General features: G+C 41.1%; 1 protein-coding gene across 7 annotated transcripts in view; it reads right to left on the bottom strand.

Moving 5' to 3' along the window:
* Positions 1–571: 571 nt before the first annotated feature.
* The window catches only part of LOC309586623 (quinone oxidoreductase-like protein 1), a gene marked incomplete at both ends in the record, with an annotated part of 32040 nt that continues 12703 nt past the window's right edge, over positions 572–19908 (bottom strand). For 2 of the 7 annotated variants that reach the window (XM_082303839.1, XM_082303840.1), the window contains 9 exons: positions 6247–6328; positions 9582–9724; positions 10464–10509; positions 12199–12304; positions 12784–12905; positions 13655–13753; positions 14542–14565; positions 18418–18529; positions 19346–19479. In XM_082303839.1, coding sequence (XP_082159965.1) covers positions 9625–9724; positions 10464–10509; positions 12199–12304; positions 12784–12905; positions 13655–13753; positions 14542–14565; positions 18418–18529; positions 19346–19479 — 743 coding nt within the window. Of the gene's footprint in view, positions 1218–1922; positions 2122–3103; positions 3209–3328; positions 3453–3551; positions 3731–4241; positions 4421–4806; positions 5011–6246; positions 6329–6665; positions 6948–9581; positions 9725–10463; positions 10510–12082; positions 12305–12783; positions 12906–13654; positions 13754–14541; positions 14566–18417; positions 18530–19345; positions 19480–19908 lie in introns of those variants that run through there. The other 5 variants (XM_082303837.1, XM_082303836.1, XM_082303841.1 and 2 more) reach the window with 5 other exon arrangements.

The following is a 19908-nucleotide window of genomic DNA, read 5'->3' as shown; positions in this document are numbered from 1 at the left end:
TTCTGAGGAATCTTAACCTTTTAATCTGATGCGGCTGCAGCCGCAACTCTGTGCTTGCGTCCGTCCGACTTCTCTTTGACCTATCTTTGTGGAGTCCAGAGCTGACTCTAACCCCAGAGGTGCAGCAGACCAAGGGGTAGCTGTCAAGCTTCTGGCAAGGTGCTGTAAGTGGTCTTGGAAGGGGATTTGCCAAGAATTCCACCCATCCAAAATGGGTACGAGTTACCGCACAGAGCAGTAGCAGAAATTCCGTACTTCTGAATAGAATTTGACCGTGCATGAAGAATACAGACCTTCCAGACGCAATTCAGACCAATAAAGTAGATTTACAAAGTTTTATTTAAAAAAGGCTTTCTAAAATACAAAAGGAGACGCCCAAGGCCTCTTCCTTCATTTCCTTCAGACGTCCTTTTGAGTGTTTTATGATGGGTGATGTGCAGTAGTTGTCTGTGATGTTCAACTAGACTGTATCCCTCCCGCTGCCCCGGAGGCGCTGCCCGCGGGGAGCCGAACGAAGTACAGCAGCCGCGCACCAGCGCGCGTTCTTCGCCATTCGGCGGAACTAGCGTACCTAGGACTTCCAGGTATACGCGTAATCCTTCATTTCCAGAAAGCGGATGGAAGATTTCCCCAATGTTGGATGCTGACTCAGTTGATCCAAAGTCTTAGGATGCAGTCCACACGTAGGAAGATCTTTGCATACCGTTTCCTGCAGAAATTCACATGAAGAATAGGAGAGACACTGAATGGGTATTTCTGTTTGAAATACCTGTAGGTTTTAGTGTTCACTTGCCTACCCCCGGGGAACTCCTGAAAAGCCGGTTTTCCGATTATTCCATTTCTGAGGGAAGGACAAGCCCCAGGGGCTGCCAGGTGGTGATCGTGAGTCCTTGGGTGTAAACCCACGTATTAAGGGAAAGTTTTGTGTCACTCGGTGTCCTACAGTTTGTAATAAAGATACTATTCCTAACGGGAAAGATTGCCTCTGCTAGTTTCCTTACCTTGTTTAAGGCAGGGCTTGCGTTGTCAAGATGAGCGTTAAACACGGCCGTTGGCTCGTGTGTGTATAACACAGCAGAGAAGGCTCCCCTCTGCGCGGACTTGAGCAGCGTGGTCAGCGAATGCAGGGAATGGGGCATGACGGGCCCCGCGATCTCCAAACTGAATACGTCCTCGTAGGCGGACTGAACCCTGGCCTTGGCATTTGTACTTCGAGCCTGAAGACAAGAGCACACAGGATTAGTTTTTGACACGCCAAACCAAGTCCTAATTTTCATTTACTTTAAAACTGCAGCGCCACACTCCTATTAAAAGTTCAAAATACTTTTAAATAGTCAACTCACTCTTAAATAGATGAGTATTATGATGGTTTTACTATCTAAATTACTGTCTACAACTCCTAAAATGTACTAACTGTGGAATATATAGGAATAGAAATAAACAAAGGAATGCTGTACTGTATTAAGAAAGTTAACTGCAGAAGAACAGTGCTGAACTACTCTGGTGGAAGAGGGCGGCACTACCTGTCCTAACAGCATATCCTTCAGTATCCGCCGCCTCCGTGCGGTAACGGACGGTGAGCCGTGGTTCAGAGGCTCCCGCCTTGCAAGCAGCTGTGGTAGCCTGAGACCCTGTCAGATCTCGGGAAACTTTTAAAAACCGTTTTAGCATCTGGGAAGTCTGCTTAACCTCTTCTGTATCAGGATGTGAAGAATGGAAATGGGATTTCAGTTTAGCAGCACAGATCTATGTGGGTAGAGGCGATTTAGGAGGCAGTCTGTATTGCTAACTCAGGCTACAGCAACAAAAATTACTCTGCTGTACCTGAGGGAGGCTGCACAAAGTCCGCGTCCCATCTACTGGGTGAAGAAACAACTTTCTTTTCTGTACTGCAAAACAGCGACGGTTGCGTTGTTACTTACTTTGAGCGTTTGCATTGTTCCACCTCGGAAAGCAACAGGGGACAACAAAGTTGGTGGAAGCCCTGCTTGCGGACCTGCAACAGCCACTAGGCTCTTACAGCTTATCAAGAAGTTCAGCAAGGTGAAGGTGTTGGTTCCTTTCACTAACGCAACGGATTCGGGTTTGTGATCCATCTGCACCTCGTGCTTCTCCTTACGACTGTATTGACCGGAGTCCAAGGAAAACCCCGAGGAAGCAGAAAGCATCAATGCACCGAAGGAAGAATCGGGGCGGTGCAACTCCAGAAGAACCCCCTCCCCCCCGCCTCTGACCAATCAAGTCATTTAAACAAACAAAACCAAAAAGACCACCAAGCTTTAGACTGATTCAATTTGTTCGTCAAATATTAAGCAGCATCTTAAACCTGACTTCTGATGTCATTATTAAAGTTGTGAGAGAAAAAGCATTTTCCAGGTCCAATGTCTTACAGCTGGCAAGTCATGTTTACTGAATACCTATGAAGTTAGCAACTCCTAGTTTTACTATGAATTTTGCTTCAAAGCAAACCTAAAAACATGAGCATTTAGAGTTCAGATCAGGAGTCTGCTTTTGAAGCGCGTCCCCTGGCTGTCCCCACGTACGGTGCGTCGCTGCGGGGCAGCCTCAGGGAGCTGAGACGCGATTCCTCTTGGGCGAAAGCCAGCGGAGGCTGCATGGGGCAGCGCAAGCGCAAATGGAACCAGAGGAAGGCCCAGTTAATCGCTCCCTCTGAAACACGTACGGGTTCTCAGCAACGGCTGTTCTGGTCTACAGCTGCGTCCCTACTATGCCACACCACTTCCCAGTGTAAACTTGGCCAACACAAACGTACACCTTTTTCTTTAAAAAAATTTTTAAAAATCTAAAGAGTCTTGCCAGTGAATCTATACGTGAGGTGACGCATCAGTTTGCGACCTAACAGATGGCTCTTACGAAGTTACGTTAACGATTCACAATGGCTTTTCCTCCAAGAAGAGGAGCGCCTAGAAATACCTGTCATAAAGAGACCCAAAAAGACATGCAGAGTCTCTTAATATGAAGTAATGTGAGGATTAATACTTGGAAATAAGCTCTCAAAAGCTTTTATAAAACTTAAACCTAGACCACAAAAAGATAACATCTGCAGGGTTTTCCAGTGTCATGATGCTCAAGGAAAGGATACAGCTTAATAGAAATAGCATCCGGTTTCTTAACCTTGTCCTGGACTCCCATCTCCTCAAGCCAAGAGAAACTTTCATCATCATCATCATCACTTGGAGCTGCTTCCCTGGGAAACACAGAATCGGTGTTAGGATGGCGATGCTTCCTACCAAGGTTTTCCAAATGGCATGTGCAGGAGTCTGCAGATGGCCTTGAAATCTAGCATTGTAGCAGACTTATTACGTACTCTCCGTCTTCCATGCTGTTGCCCACTTCGTGGCTGTTAACAACTTCTGTTTCCAAATTCACTTCAGAGTTTTTCTGTTTCCTGGTTCTACTTTCTTCCACCAAAGGTAAAGAAAACTCTATGCCTTGAACAGAGGAGGAAAGAAAGCGATGAACGGTTTTGTAACACAGCTAACGCATTTTTATCAGTTATTCAAATCCCAGTCGGAGTGGTCTCGCCTTACCTTCATTTCTCATGGCTTCCCTTAAACCCCTGGTCGTGGGAGAAATTACAGCTGTGATGACGTCGCTTCCCGCAAGACCAGCCGCACGGAACAGGACGGTAAACTGGTAGGTACATATGTAGAAGTAGGGACACAGTTTGGCTTTCAGCAGATTGTACAGAGAAGTAAAACTGACGGACCTGCAAATTGGAATAAAACAATTCTGTAACTGAAGTCAATTCTTGGCGACCGACACGTCAAACTGGGTTTCGCTGGGTGTTACTGACGTACGCGTACTCTGCACAGGTTTGAGAGCGCACGGAATGATCAGTCAGATTTTCAGACGTGCTCCTCCTCCGGGAAGCTGCGCTCCTCTGAGACGCAGCCTGTCTGCCAGCGCTGTGCTCTCCCGGCATACTTGCTTTCTAGCATGTGGAGTTTACATGAGGCATCAAAGGCAACTTGCGAACGGGATTTACAGAATTCTACCCAAATCAATAACTAGGATTGGAAAGGGGCATTTAACACAAGAAGGCAGCTTTAGTCTTAAACTTACTTCCCTAGCCTGGTCCTCAAAATAACAAGCATTCTATAGCTGGGAAAAAAAATAAATCAAAAAGCTTTTTCATAAAAATGGAAAGAACTTGTGCATTAATTAAAATGCCATCGTCTTAATCACACTAAATACATCAACTGTTTGGTTCCACTTACCAGTCGCTCATTAGCACTTGTTGCAAGGCTTCATCCTGTGACCAAGGACTGGCCTTTCCCGCTATTTTTCTGTCTGCTCCAATCCGAGGGAAGAGCTGCAGCCATGGCAGTGAAGGGTGAACCCAGTAAACGAGGCTTTGCTGAAAGGCACAGCGCAGTTCTGTGGACAGTTTTGGTTCCTAGATTTCAAAAAGTATTTCATGAGGACAGTAACACTTTATGTAAGGCAGCGTTGCAAGTGACGGATTAAAAAAATATTACACTAGATACTAAAAAAAATTCCCAGGCTTGTGAATAAGCCGGACTGGAGACAGACAGACAACCACTGGCAACTAACTGCTCCATAGCTGAAGTTAAAACAACAACTCACTTATCAGTGTTTGCCCCTGTGGGTACAAGCCATGGACAGAATTACATTAGTAGCCTAAACGAGCCTTATTCTCAATGCAAATAAGATCAAAACAAGACACGATCAAACCTTCACTGCCAGCATGTTTAAGGAAAGGTGCCAAGGTACATTCTGCTTTCTAAAGCCGGAGCTTCGAGCTACCCTCTGAAGTATTACCTGTACGCTCTGTGGCAGGTTTGTTTCTGTAGCTCTACAATGCTGAGCAAATCCTTGAGCTTCCTCTTGTGCTTTTAAATGTTCTGCCCAGGTAAAAGGTTGGGAAGACATAAATAAAAGTCGTGTTTTAATACTCCAGTCTGCAGGAAATTCATGTCTTGGTGAGGAGGGAACTTCGGGTGCGGCAATAGGTAAATGAAGGTCCTTACAAAGGAGAAATAGCACCAGTTAACCCACGGAAAATTAAAAAAAAAAAACCAAAACAAAACAAAACAAAAACATAACTATGTAGCTTCCTACTTATATTTTAGCATGGTTAGGTCTGCTCTCATGTTGATTTAATACACCTTTCCTGGCAGGCAGACCAGACACTGGACTAGCCAGAACTATGGCTGTTACATGTAACGTCTTGAGTTTAGTAGCCTATAAAAAGACAAGTTAAACCTGTCATGTCCTGCATGTTTTTGTCCAATTCAGTGCAACAGAAAAAAAAAAACCTAGCTCATTTTAATCCTAAGGAAATACTCGCATTAAGAGACATACTTAAAAAAACTTTTTGCAGACAGATTTTCTGTATTCCAAGTTGCACACAGTTTAACTGTCATAGGCTAACCGAAGTCACAGTCTATACGCAACTGATCATTTTAGTCAGTAACAGATTCTAATAGAAATACGGCATTATATTGTTTATAAAAAAGCAAGAGGGTTTTCATTCACAGGGGTCTTTCTAAAAGTCATAAACTAGCAACAGATAAAAGGATGAATAATTCAAAAGAAGAAAACTTAGCCTGAAGTTTAGGACGACAAGACTTTCCGTGCCAAAAGTTATTTCATTTCATCCTGTCTTAGTGATTGTATTGTCAGATGCTTCCTAGAGGATGCAAAAAAACCCCACTGGGGAGCTGTAGGACAGAGTGTTCTTTTTGAGAGGTCATTTTTCTGTTCTGCTAAGTTAGTTTGAACTTAAGTTTCTGAACCTGTAACAACGTTAGACGTTGTCTGCTTGTCACTCTCTTTCAAGGACTGGTTTTCAGGTATTCTCTTTTTCCTTGTGCCTGGTGAAGCCATTCCCTTTCTGTAGCTGAATAAAAGACTGCAGGAGACCTATCACTTTGACGAACATCCTCATCTCAATAAAATATAGAACTAAGAAACAGGAGAATTATATTAAACATGGTAATAAAACTGGAAGAAGACAACCACCTCTGTCAACTAGAACTACAACAGTAGCGATGTCAGGCAGAAGGCTGGCGCTTAAAAGACTGTCACCCTAACAGCAAACGTCAAGGCAATTTAAGAAATTTTCTTCAACGCTGATGTTTTAGTACAGCGTTTTATACAGAGACGGACCATCAAATACTAAGTTAAACAGTTTCAGGTTTTTTTGTGAACCGAGAACAGCAAAAAAACCATTTCAGAAGCGGTACGTGCTGTTTCATACATCGGTTAGGGAGAGGCTGTCGGTTCTTTCAGAGGGCTCTGCTCTCCTGGTGGGCTTATCTTCACAAACAGGCTCTAAAAGCTGAAGAAAAAAGGAGCGTTAAGACGCAGCACAAAATAAAAACCGGGTTCATAATTAAAAAAACCGCCCCTTGCAGTGAAATTTCCAGTGTGATACGAAGCACATACATGCTGCAAGAGGCGAAGTGCAACAGCTCGGTTTCAGCCTATGCACAAAGCCAGGGCAAGCCCCAGGCCGGGGCTGGCTTTTCCAGGGGGAGCGGGCCCCGGGCCGGGGCTGCCGCGGAGGGCGGTGGCCGCCGGCGGAGGCCCCCTCCCCGCCCGCGGGGCCCTTCCCCGTTCTCCCCTCGCCTCCCCCGCCCCGCTTCGGCCACCGCGGGGCCGGGGCTCGGCCCTACCTGCCAGAAGGGCGCCGCCGAGGGGGACTCGCCCGCCGGTGCCGGTGGCCGCTGGCCCCGCTCCCGCGGCTGGGGGGTGCCGGCCGCCCGCGGCGCGTTGTCCAGCCTGGAGAAGGGGTTGCGGCGGGCGGGCGCGGAGGGGGCCCGCGGGGCCGCGCCGCAGGGCGGAGGAGCGGCGGCGGCGGGGGGCTCGCTCCTCCGAAGCCGTTTGCGCTTCAGCCGCAGCATCGCCGGCGGCTTCTTGAAGCCGGGCGAATACCCGGGCACGGCGGAGGCGGCCATGGCCGGGCGGCGCCGAGCGGGACGGGGCGCAGCGGCCGGGCGGGAGCCGCTGTCCCGGCTTGGCGCGAAAAGGGGCGAGCTCCGCCCCTGGGCGGCGCTGAGGGAAGGCGGCGGCCGCCGCCATTTCCTCCGGCCCCCGCGAAGGAGCGGCGCGGTGCGGCCGGGCCCGCTCCTCCCGCCAGCCCCGGGGGCCGCGGCCGCCGCCCGGCCGCCGCTCTCCCCCCCCGCTTCGGCTAGACAATAAGAAAAGCGTTACTGCTAAAATACGTAAATGGATTTCTCAATCCATTACATATGGATTTATATAATAAAATTTATTATATAAATCCATGCATTTCTCCAGTCAGGTATTAAGGAAATTGCCACCTTGCCACACCAGGACAAAACTCCCCTGTGAGGGTACCAGAACATGGCTGCAGTTGTGTGAAATGCGAGACTAAACACACGGTGCATCTCTGGAGTAGAAAACGAGTTTTGATAGCAATTCGTGGCACTGGCTAGGGCCCACGCTGGGAGTATTTTGCTTTAGATTACATTGCAGAAAGGCACCCGTCCCCTCACCCCCAAAAAACAGGCAGTAGTTCTCAGCCCATGCTAGACAGATGATCCTTTCCGAAACAGAGCTCTGAAGGCCATTAAATAAAAACAATGATGGATTATAAAACTAATCCAGACGCAAAGCTGGCTTTGAAGACACGCGGCTGCCCTTCACGGCAACCTACGCGTCATCCACGCGTCGTCTGGCTGCGCGGGGCTCGAGCTCGGGAGCATCCTCGGCAACACGCGGGCAAGAGCCTGAGCTGGCGCTGCTCCTGGCGTGCCTCTCGGCGTTGTTAGCGCTACAGGAGACCACGGGCAGCCTTCACGGGGCTGCCAGACCGGCGTACAGGTAGCAGTGAAGCGTATGCCACTTTCTTGTCAAAGCTCCAGAGCTGGAGAGCCTTGCTCTCGCACTCAAAACTATTTTCTGCTTTCTTCTGTCAGGGGATGTGCAAAAGAGGAGGCAATTGCTTACGGAGCCTCACGAACCCTCTTGTTCAAGCACATCTAAATCTAAACCTAGCATTACAAAAGAGCATTAGGAAATGCTGAGGCATCTCAGCCAACTAAATGCACCAATATGCACCTTAACACCCAAACTACAAAGAGATATTTGCTTCATAACCTGATCCAGCTGAAAGACTACGACCACTTCAGGAATAGCTAGCCTTAGTCTATTGCATGTGGGATTCAAAAGGCATTCATATATGTAGTTAGGAGCAACATATCTACTGATAAAAGATCTAGTAAAATAAAAACTATACTACAGAATCTTTCTTCTGCAGTTTTGTCAGTGGTTGTTCCTGTTTTATTAAACCTTATTTTTTTAACTCTTATTTTGTTTCCTCTGATCTACTTTATTTTGCAACATTTAAGCTAAAATGAACAACAGGAAAAAATAAGCAGTTGGGTACAAAGCTTCAGAATAAATGTCAAACTAACAGAGGATTCACATGCTTTAGAGGTGTGTGTGTGTGTACACACGTGCACAAAAGCATCACATTTTCACAGCTGCATTACATCCCATTACTAGTAAAATAAGATTTACTCGTGCTTTTATATGCTTTCCTTGCATCATTTGCCAAAAACCTACTACAAAGTCCAGTGAATGACAGAAGACAGACTAATCCTGGTTCTAGATAATCTATTTTCACTCAAATGTTCCAGCTTACACTGGTTTAAAGTGCTAGCGTCCACTGTTTGAGCCACAGTGAAGATGAACAGCACACTTGAACAGAAAAAATATTTTTGCTCTCAAATCAGAGCAAGTAAGAAGCCATATGCTTTGAAGAAAGAAAAACAGCAGTTCCTTCTCTACTGCTGATTTGCAGATGGTTCACGGTAATGGCTGACGTTGGATAAACAGATTTAAGCTGTGCTAGGCACGGGACTGCGGTTAAAAGAGGGGAAGTGAAAGTGCACAGCATAGGAAGGTCTTACTGGAAAGATATCAAAGATAACATTACAGTAACAAGATCCATAAAGTGCCTCTAGCGTCTGAATGACATGATCAGCTTATGGACACTAGATTTACTAGGTTTACTGCCTGGTTGCTAAAATGAAGAAAATCACCTGTGGAGGAAACTCTTGATATGTCAGCGCCACATCCTTCCCTTCTAGCATCCCTGTCAATTCTGAGGGGTTTGCCTGTCTTTCAATTCAATAACCATTTAAAATGTGGATGAAAGACTTAAGCGTACTGCAGAGAGCACTCAGTCTCAATGCAGTCAAAAGCAAAAGGTAATATAAAGGTGATTATTGGTAGGGGCTGGAAAAGGGAAGACTAATAAAAAACACGAGATTTTTTTTTTTCCCCCTTTAATTTCTTACTGTTGAAAAACTATGGCAACTGAGTTTGCCTGTAGATGTTACCGGCATTTGTAACTGGGGCAGGGCAGACAAGATTTGTGTGTCAAGATCGCCTCTTTAGAAGTTGCTGATGGGAACATTCTGCTCAACTGGATCCAAAAAAAAAAAAACCCTGAAGTCACAGGAGCTTCACAGACCATTTGTGCTGAGGTACAAAAGATCTTTAAATTCTGGTTACAGAATTATTTTTAAAGTGTACACTAATTTACTTCTCAAATACATTACGTTTCTTTATCTTCCACAGGCTTAGGAATCTGGAAATTGTGTGTCAGAACTGGATGACTTGTCTTTTTCTTGCTTGATTCTTCTGAACTATTTCCATAGAAACTTTGGCTTCATACAATGGGATCGGTTCATCCAGCTGAGGCCTAAAATGGAACAATATGTCAGAAATGTCTGGTGAGCATGCTTAAATCAACAGAAATATTGCAGGACTACTGCTATAGACTTTACTTTCACTATGTAAACCTTACTCCTTAAACAAAATAAAAGTTTTATAGCATTGCTTGCGTTCACAGAAGAAGGGAAGAGCCCTAAAGCAAACAGGAAACAGAAGTTAATTAAAAGATATCCTTCTCACAAGGGGAAAAAGAAAAAAAAAAAAAAAAAAAAAAGGTGGTGGGGGTGAGGTTTTTGCTCAACAGCAATACTGTTACCCTGCATTAAGAGAAAGGATCTGCCATTCCCACCTCATTATGGGAGTCTTCATATCTAGTGAAGCTGTCACTCTTCTCAGAGGAGTATTGGACAGACCTAACGTCTTTTACAGCCAACACCATTTCTCAATCAGACACACTGCTGAGCAGCCAGATATATGCTTTTCCTCCACCAAGAAAAGAATGTGCTGCCTCTGTTAAATTTTGACATGCAGCATAATCGTGGGGTTTACCAAGTTTCCTTGTGCTTAGCCTGCTATATTTCAAACAGAAATAGACCATAAACTGCTCCATATAAACTATGTGAGGCATCTCTTCCTGAGCACCCCAATATAAATTTTGCAGTACAGTGCTGGGAAGAGCTTTCTACTTCTAATGCTGAATTTAAAAAAAAAAAAAAAAAAAAAAAAAAAAAAAAGGCAAGAAAGAAGAAAAACCCCACATCTCTCACCTGAAAATGCTACTTGATAATTTCTCCATTATATCTTCTAAGATGGGTATCTAAGAGGACTGTCAAGGTAGCAACGTACCTACAGATAAATCTTTCTATAATCACATTTGCTGGCAAGAGCCCTGCATTGATACAAAACCAGCGGGATCAAGGCAAAATGAAAATTAACCTTAATTCCAATCTTTAGATTGGATTTATGCACTTGTTTATATATCAGAAACCTCCTTCCCTGAAATAGCATGCAGAAATGAATACAGAAAATGGAATTTTGAAAAGTACAGCAAAAGGGTTAAGATTGACAAATGCAGCCCGGACTAGTGCAACATTAATCAACCAGAATGGCAATTGCATTTTTTGTGCAGAATAAAGATGACAGACTTTGGTAACAGTTAACTATCCCTACTATTCATAGAGACATCTGAGGTAAAAATCACAATAAAGTTGGGAACATATCAGAGTCTGAATTCTTGGAGCACCACTGTGCATCTGTAAGGGATCTTTGAGTTAATGACGAACATTCATGACAATGTGACAGATGAGGCTGTATTTAGTCTTTATATGAACCTAAAAAGCCAACATTCCTTCATTTTAAGAACAATCTGGTTAATATTTGAAGCTCAAGCCATTTAAAAAGCAATCACCTTGCGATTTCTTCAGATTATATTAATGCCATATGCTCAAGAATTTCACAAGATATACAGATAGAAAAAAAGCAGATTTTTCCTTTCCACTTTTAAAGCCTGTTGTGATAAAACATGCTGTTGTTATTAAAGATACCCCAGGAGACGACCGAAGAAATCTTACTGTTTAGTCAGCTTACTTTTTATATGTGGATAACTACTCAGTAAGCATTCAACAAAAATACCAAACTATGAAATGATTCATGATAACCTGCATCCCATAAATATTTCCTCAGCGTGCCTGACCTTGCCTCATCTACTTTGCAGTTTAGTGGAGGAGGGGAGGACTTCCTTGCAGTATAGTTAGTCGTTTCGCAAATATAGTGATTTAATCCTCACCTGCCTCTGCTCTTCTGCTAAACTGCAAAAGTGATTCAGCAGATCTCATAATCTGCAGTGCAGTACACAACAGGGAGGGTCCTTAAAGCCATAAACAGACAAACCTTCCATTACTTGAAGCAATCCACTGAAAACTGTCATGCCAGTAGAAAGCTCAGAGTCCAAGCTGCTTAAGACCAGATGTAGGTAATGCAAATGAAGGAGACATTCCTCTTCCCACACCCACATCTTTCCTCAATAAATTTTATGTACATAGCATTGCAAATAAGGAAAAGGTTATGAAGCCAAAATATTTTAACTTTTACAGTTAAGCTGATTGCATTAAGATTTACAGATGATCCATCTACTGCCCAAAAGAACAAAAAAAATTTTTCAAAAACGTCATACGCATGATATAAAAAACTTACAGAATCAAATCTTCAATTAATTGGTTCAAGATTGAACCAAAATATTGTATTTTCTCCAGAATGTGTGTTTTCTATTTCAGTACTGCTTTTAATGAAGCATGTAGAGATGTATATTTAGAAGGAATGCAGAGACTAGCTTAAAACAGGAGTGCATGTTATATTTTAGTTACACCATATGCTTAGCTGTGCTGACCTTTAAGCCTGTGGTTACACGACTGAGGAGAAGAGAATTTATTAGTTGGTTTCTTGGTTATATTTCCATCCACTCGTATTAGCAGTCAGTATTCAAAATGACCATCAAAAGGATATAGAGATACTTCCCTTGCTGTATATTGGACAAGTTCCATATCTCATCATTCAGAAAGGAGACTGTGGCTCCTTTAAGAAACAAGGAATGGCTATCTGGAGGATCCAGCTTAAACAAAAGGAAGAAAAATGTTATTCAGTTCTATTTTCCTATAAAAAAAATAAAGGTTAAATGGTTGTTTTATATTGATGGTTAAAAAACCAAACGGAACAAAATACCACCCCTTGCCCATTCTTAGAACCTTGCAAACTTGTAATATTCATAGCTTTAAATGATACTTTTCTCTCTTGTCAAACAGTTTAATATCCTGAGCCAAACAAAATAGGTCCTTTAAAATATCAGTATAGCCAAACTATTAACATAACTTACTATCATCTTAGAGAAAAACAGCCCCAAAATTGTCCTGAAGGAATATAAACACATTTGTTATTAATGCTACATGCTTCCCCTTTTCTGGATCTGAAAGTTTTCTTAAGTGAAAACTGCTGTTATTTAACAGTGGGGAACCATTCAGCCGTGACAGCAGCTCACAGACATATCCGTATATAGACTGTGGTACAAACTAACTTACTGACGCGTATCTTTACCTGAAGGTTTTTTTCTGTTGTTATCCAGTGTCCCCCAACACCAAGAAGAGTAATGATATCATGCTTATGAGGCAGCAACTGCGATTTTGAAGTTGATTCATCTTCAGCACTATATAATTTCACTGGGGGGGAGGGTGGTGGGGGGAAGAAAAGAACAAATCCATTTGAGCTCAGAAGAAAATTCTGTTCAGAATGAAATGTCCATCTCTTCCTGTACTGAAAACCACATCTCTTGGGATTCTTTACAGCCCTATGTCTTTGGATACAAACAAGTTGCAATATATGCATATGAATATACACAATGAAGGATGGCTGTCTGGAACAGCACTACCATTAAATTATGCTGTTAGTCACATGAGAATATCGGAGAAAGTAGAAGATTTAGGAAATTCAATATATATTACTTTTAACACATTTTAGTGGAACTCTAAGAAGTTCTTAAATTTCTTCAGCTAAAAATAGTAACTTCAGACTTAACTATTACAATTGTTTTCAAATACAGGTTGACAGTACTGGCGATTACGGTGTAATTTTTGCATTAAAATAAGGTGGCATAAACAATGATGTCACAGCTCTACTCTTTAAACACTTTTTTTTCTTTTCAGTTTTAAATAGAGGAAAAATTTCAGAAAAATTTAGCAGATGACTAACAGTATGAGATGCTGCCACTAGAGGGTGATATGAGGAGATCTGAAAGAGATCTTGCTGAAGGAGATCTATTGAGTAAAGACACATACAGAAAGTTGCATGGGAACAAGAAACTAAATGTAATCATTTGAGGTGATGCAGCCTCCACCTATATTATTTGGAAATAATAATCCCCCCCGCCACTAATGGTGCTCCGAAGACCAGATTTTCATCAGTTACATACCTCCAGCGTCTAGAACAATATCCACTCCCAGGCCGCCCGTTTCTTCCAAGCAGCTTTCTGCCAGATCGATCTTTCCATTTGATACATCTATCACTCGAGCTAGAAAGAGCAGTACATTTGGTCAATTACAATAAAAATGTAGAGTTTAGATTCAGAGCAGAACAGAAAGTTTCTAGTTTCTGGAAGCACTGCAAGCAAGTTTGCAGCTAAGTCAAAAAAAAAAAAAAATAGCCAGTAGTTTTTTCATTTTCCAATACAGTGCAAGATCAACAACAAAAAGAAGATTCTCTTGCTTCCACGTCATAGTAGGAAACAAAACCACATTCTCCCTGGCATGGGGCCCTGTCTCCCAGTGCAAGTCAGAAGTAAACTTGTAAAAACGCAATAAATTCAGTCACTTACGAGGCACGGACTTGTGTTGCAAGTGTTTTAACCTTATTATATCCATCTGTTCTTTAAAATAATGCTTAGTAGCATCGTTACTTATCTCACAGCATGGATAAGCTTATTAATATATTACTTTCTGTGTGATGTTTTTAACCTCTAAATGGCTCTCTGCCTCATTAAATAAATATTTAGATGGAAGTATTTACATCTCCTCTTCAAATATTTCTGAACTGAAAGTCACTAATACATTTTCTTCTCATGTATCTGTGATACCTTATCTATAGATCATTATAAAGATAAACCACAGCATCAGGAATAACTAGGGAGAGAAGTAGCAGCTAAGGTTTTTAGTTTTGTTTCATAGAGGTAGAAGAAATATTTAGAAACCAAACAGACCAAAGACTTCTCAGCAAAATGATAACTGAAATAATGTCAAATTAATTTGGAGGCACATTTCCAAAGCATAATGGATTAAACTCAAATTTGCAATGTGTACTTACCCACTAAAGGCTGCCGTATACCTTCTTGAATTTAACCAGAGGGGGCGGGAAGGAAGGAAAGAAGAAAAATTGCAAGAAACTGGTCATTGAGAAGAGTATTAACAAATGCTCAGTTAATGCTTTGGGGTTGTGGGTTTTTTTTTTTTCCCCCTTCCAATCAAATCGTAAGATGCATTCAAACTCTTAGGTCAATCGATTCAATTTTTTCACTGAAGTCAAATTATCTGGCTAAAGAGAACACACATGGTCATAATTTAATAAAGATGTCACATTAATTTAATAATGATAGTCGCATTCCCTGTATGCAAATAAAACCCCATAATATTATTTTCTTATTAGTTTCTTCAGTCAAGAAGCTCAAAGTTTTTTATTAACACGGCAATTTGTCATGGTATAAAGTTTCTACAAATAGTTTCACTTTTTGAGAATAATTCTGATTTAATAGACTCAAAGCCTGACTATCAAGAAGAAAGGCAATAGTTTAATCAGTTTGATTATTTTCTGATTTCTCTTTAGCAAAATTTTCCAATTTTGTTACTTAATACAATAGTTCAAACAGTACTCATCCAAATCCTGTTCAATTTACTTCCTAGCAAATTGCTGTAACAATTTCTCTCCGCTGTGGAAGAGCCTGAGCAACAGCTTATAATGTGATTTTCTATAATCCTTTGTCATTTATGCAAAATTTCTCACAAAACTTTTGTAAATTAGTTCAGTTTCTTCCTCTGTGACTTGCACAACTTCTAAAGTAATGTTACTCTGACTGGCAAAAAGGCTTCAGTTTCTCTCTTCTTTCGCTGTTGGTGAGAAGTAGAAACATCAATATTTCCACAACTTGCTAACAGAGTTTACTCTCGCCCAGTAAGTTCAGCCACAGAGTTTAAAAACTGTCACACAAAAGATCTGCTACTTGGTTTACTGAACATGCTCAAGAGAGCCATGAAATCACTGATGAGTTCTTACCAGAAACGTATCCACTGAAAGCTCAATATTGGTTTTAAAGAGAAAAAAACCCAAACAACAAACCACAAACCAGACCAAAAAAAGAAGGGGGTAACCTAGGCAACAGAAGAAATACATATATGTGTATATATATTTTTTCCTTCTGTTCTCTAACAGAAACTCATTATTTATGTAATATTCTGTCTCTAGTCTGAAACATCGGCATTAAAATTTCAAGATTTGTTATAATCTCCTCCTTTGTACTATTATTATATTTACTCCATAGATTACTGAAGACATGCAAAGGCCCCATCCTGTTGGTCTAAATATAAATCCTTAAACATTAACAGGAACTTCTACTTCAGGCACTGGAACCATATTTATTTAAAAAAAAAAAAAAAAAAAAAAAAAAAAAGAACCCACACACACAAAAACCCACAAAATGCAAAACCAGTGGCTTTTTGCTTTCACACTCAAACTGTTTCTCTTTTTAATGCTGTACCCAGGTTATCTCTCTTTATTTGAAGTAAAGTTGCAATTAAAATTTTTTTCCCCTAATGTTTATGTTCTACAAACATTTGCAAAACTGTTAAACTAAACTCCTGTTGTTGTAAAACAAGCACATACATGAGCAATATAAGCCATGGCCTTTTCACTGCAAGAGATGGTTATTTCAGCCATTTTATGAAGCAGCTAGTTACGCTATACACTGATAACACAAACTGCTGCCCATTGACAACTGAGAGACTCTTGCTAAAAAATAATCAAAAAAACCCATTAAACAAGCACAAAACTGAAAAACCCTCTGCTCACAGACATTAGAAGCCAGCTTAGATATAGCTAGTTATGCTGGGGTTACTTAGAGCATTTATTTTTTATCAACATTCACATAACTTAAAAACACCAGCAAAAAGTAAATATGCCAAGCAACCAAAAGTCACATTCCTATGTGCTGACAGGACTATGATAATAACATTAATTGCAAAGTCATTTCTTAGCTAATAAAGTTTTCATGTCATTAGCAAAATATACCCATGAAATACTACAAAGCGAAGTTTTCGGTATTTTGCATTTACTCTCTTACTCTGTAACAGCTGGCATAACAAACCCCTACATATTAACAGCATTCACAAGAATGCTTTATGTTCTCATGTCTCTAATGTCTACTATTACAGTAAAAAAGACTTCTTAAATAAGGAAAAAATAGCTTTTTTTGTGAAGTTGCAAAAAAAAAAAATAAAAAATAGAAGTAATCTAAAAATCTAGAGACATTAAGTCTGCCAGGCCTTAGAAGAAACGCTCACATTCCCAACACAAAACTTTGCAGTTCCCTGTTGAAGATCATTAAGGTCAGACAGCAACGACGACGTCTTTCTCCCTGCTCTTGGGTAACAACCTCTGCACTGCACTCCGCTTCCTGCTGCATTATCAGCGCTCCAAAGCCGCTGCTGGAGGAGCTAAATACTCACTTGGTAGGCTGGAAGTGAATCACTCCCCAGCACTGCAGATGTGTGTGAACGTGCAGCCCCAGAACGCACAGGCACACTGTGTTGTCTCTGTGCTTCCACTGCCCGCTCTGTTCTCGGGAGCCAGAAAGGAATTAAAATTGACAAGAACTCTGTTCTCTCGGTGCCTAAAGAGCAGCTCTCTGGCTTATTTCATCCCTCTGCTAGCTTACTATTCTTGAGCCAGCAGGGAGAACACAAGGACAATACTATGTGCACCTGCATATCAGCAGGGCCTGATTTTAGTGAGTCACTAAGAACAAGAGAGGAGGTCTGAAAGCTGCTCTAATTCGCCATTTGGAAAGCCAAGATTGCTAACGATATTACTATGCAAAACGACAAAGGAGAAAGGAGTCAGAGTCAGGGACAGTTAACCTTGACATTATCTTTTAATCAGATCTCATCTTAACCCCATGTATTTTGATTGATGGGACTGTAATATATGTAGACGTGATAACTGACGACACAATGCTTTCCCCACAAAGATATTCTCACAAGAGACACAGGTACTCATACTTCTTTGAATGACAACAAAAATCATACCCTGAAAAATAAACTTGGTGATTATACTGGGACAGTCATTGCGTTTTGAGGAGGTGGTATCAGACACCAGTTTTAACCTTTTGTTCGCTGTACAGCAAAGTTCATGGACTGCAATCAAACTGGACTTTGCAATGCCATTTTAAAACTGTCTGGCTAAAGAAATATTCTACTTTCCTCAACTCTGCAGCATTGAAATAAGAAAAAGTTTGATCAGGAAAGATGCTAGTAGCTTTGAGATAGAGTCTTTTCCCATGGTCCAAATAGCACTGTTGTTTTGAGGGAAAAAAAACCCAAAAACTTAAGTATCAAACAGAAGAAATGGAAGAAGTCATAGCTGAATGCAAGTATTACATCCAATGCAAAGCTCATTTGGAAAATAGTAAAATGCAGGGCCTTTGAGTGTCCAGCTACAGTTATGACACTACTTGAAAGTGAGCTGCCACACAGCTCGATAAAATACTATTAGAAGTAATTTGAGCCTGATGAAATCTGTATCTCAAGGATATGATTACATCTGAGCTCTGGCTCAGGTACCTAGATTACATACTGTGATACTGGTGATTTAGTAATGCTTTCTTCTTGTTCACAAGCAACAATTTTATAAAATGAAAAGACTTCTTGAGTAGTTAGGCCAAAAACCAGCACTCAAGCACTATTGTGTGAAATTGAAAATACTGAGAGACAGTCATCACAACTTAAATGAAGAATAAAAATGCCATTAAATATACCTAAAATAGAAATTAAATACCTATGGAGTACAGAATAAATTTTAAAAACTATTTAATTAAACTATTTATGAATTTGTATTTCAGTTTTCAGCTACTAAAAAAACAATATTTTGAAACATTGTTTAGCATAAACTTTAGCACTGAAGAATATAACTTACCCACAGGAGATCTAAGCCTCTCCAGGTACTGCTTATCTTCAAGACTGTATGCAGTAGAGATTACTTTAGCTCCTCTATGTTGTGCTAACTGAATAGCTATTGTACCGAATGGCTGCAGAAGAAATAAGGTAGATTTATTTATTTACAGCAACAATTAGATGCAGTTTAAGAAATATTATATTGCAAAGGACATTCAGGAGGTGTCAGGAGAGTATCCAGAAATGAACTTACTCCTTCAATAAAACACATCTGAACCAAGAATTTGAATATTCACAGATCTGCTGCTGTTCCAAGGGAGGCCAAAAAAGTCTTTTCATTGACTGGGAAGCTCTGAACAAACTTTTAGGAGTTAACTAGTTCTCCTCTTCAACAAAATAGCTCAGATTCTACTTTAAGTAACACAAGTACCGTAACTGCAATTGCAACTTGTAGCTTGGGGCTTGCTTGCTTGTTGAAGGAAGAAGTGCTACCAAGGAAAAAGCCCCAGCCACATTTACATTAACAAATCTTGGCTGAGGCAAGCTCCACACCCTCATTAGCAATAAAGTTTGCAGTAATGCAAATGAAATTATCTATAGCTAAAAAGTTAAAAAGCAGTGGTGGGAAATGAATAAAAAATTAAGGCACTTTCCTCCAGGTATACCTGAGGGCTTAGGGTAAAACTATGTCAAGGTAAAACACCAGAAAAGAACTCCCTCTTCACTACCCGCACAACATGTAAAGGACTGTATTCTTGGCTCAGTATCTTATGTGGGAGGGCCCTTCCTATTAATCCATTAAATTAAGGGCACTACCAGGAGTAAAATACAAGGCTTGATAAGTTTAGTATGTTGTAAGAAATGCAATCGTTCTGGTGATAAGACAGTTATATATGGCAGAGGTAATCTTTCTGTTCCAGAATTGTTATTATTGCACAGTTGTTACCTACACTTGCTCCATCCATTACAAGGACAGTTTTTCCAGGAGAGACTTGGGAAAGGTAGTGTAGAGCTGTGTATGCTCGGACACCATCACGAACAGCCCCAGCTGCTTCAACCCAACAAACTTTTTCTGGTTTACGAACTAATTTTGGGGAAAAAACAAACAAAACAAAAACAACAGATGGAGAAAAAAGCATCAAGTCCCTGACATTTCACACAGAATTATTTTTTAGACTTCATAAATTTCTAACACATAAAAAAAAATTATACAAGTCAAATAATCTACAGGTGTAATTATGATCTGTTTCACAAAGGCAATATTCCGATGTTGTGGCTCATGGCAGTGTTAGGTCAGCTACATGGAGTCCAAGTGGAAAAGGCAATTGTTATTCCAAGAATAATCAGCTTGCTTCTGCAGCACTCTTGTGAGCAAGTTCAAATACAAATACAGTATTTAAACAGGGAAAAAAGAAAGAGAGACCCACTTCCTACCATAACCTCCTGACAGAAATGATCTGACAAGGTCTCGTCTCCTTTTCACAAAGATAATTCTGACACAGGGAACATACAA

Source organism: Platalea leucorodia (assembly GCF_965183815.1).
Source record: "Platalea leucorodia genome assembly, chromosome: 2".
Lineage (NCBI taxonomy): Eukaryota > Metazoa > Chordata > Aves > Pelecaniformes > Threskiornithidae > Platalea > Platalea leucorodia.
The sequence above is the reverse complement of the archived record's forward strand: the minus strand, read 5'-3'. Positions and strand labels throughout refer to the sequence as shown.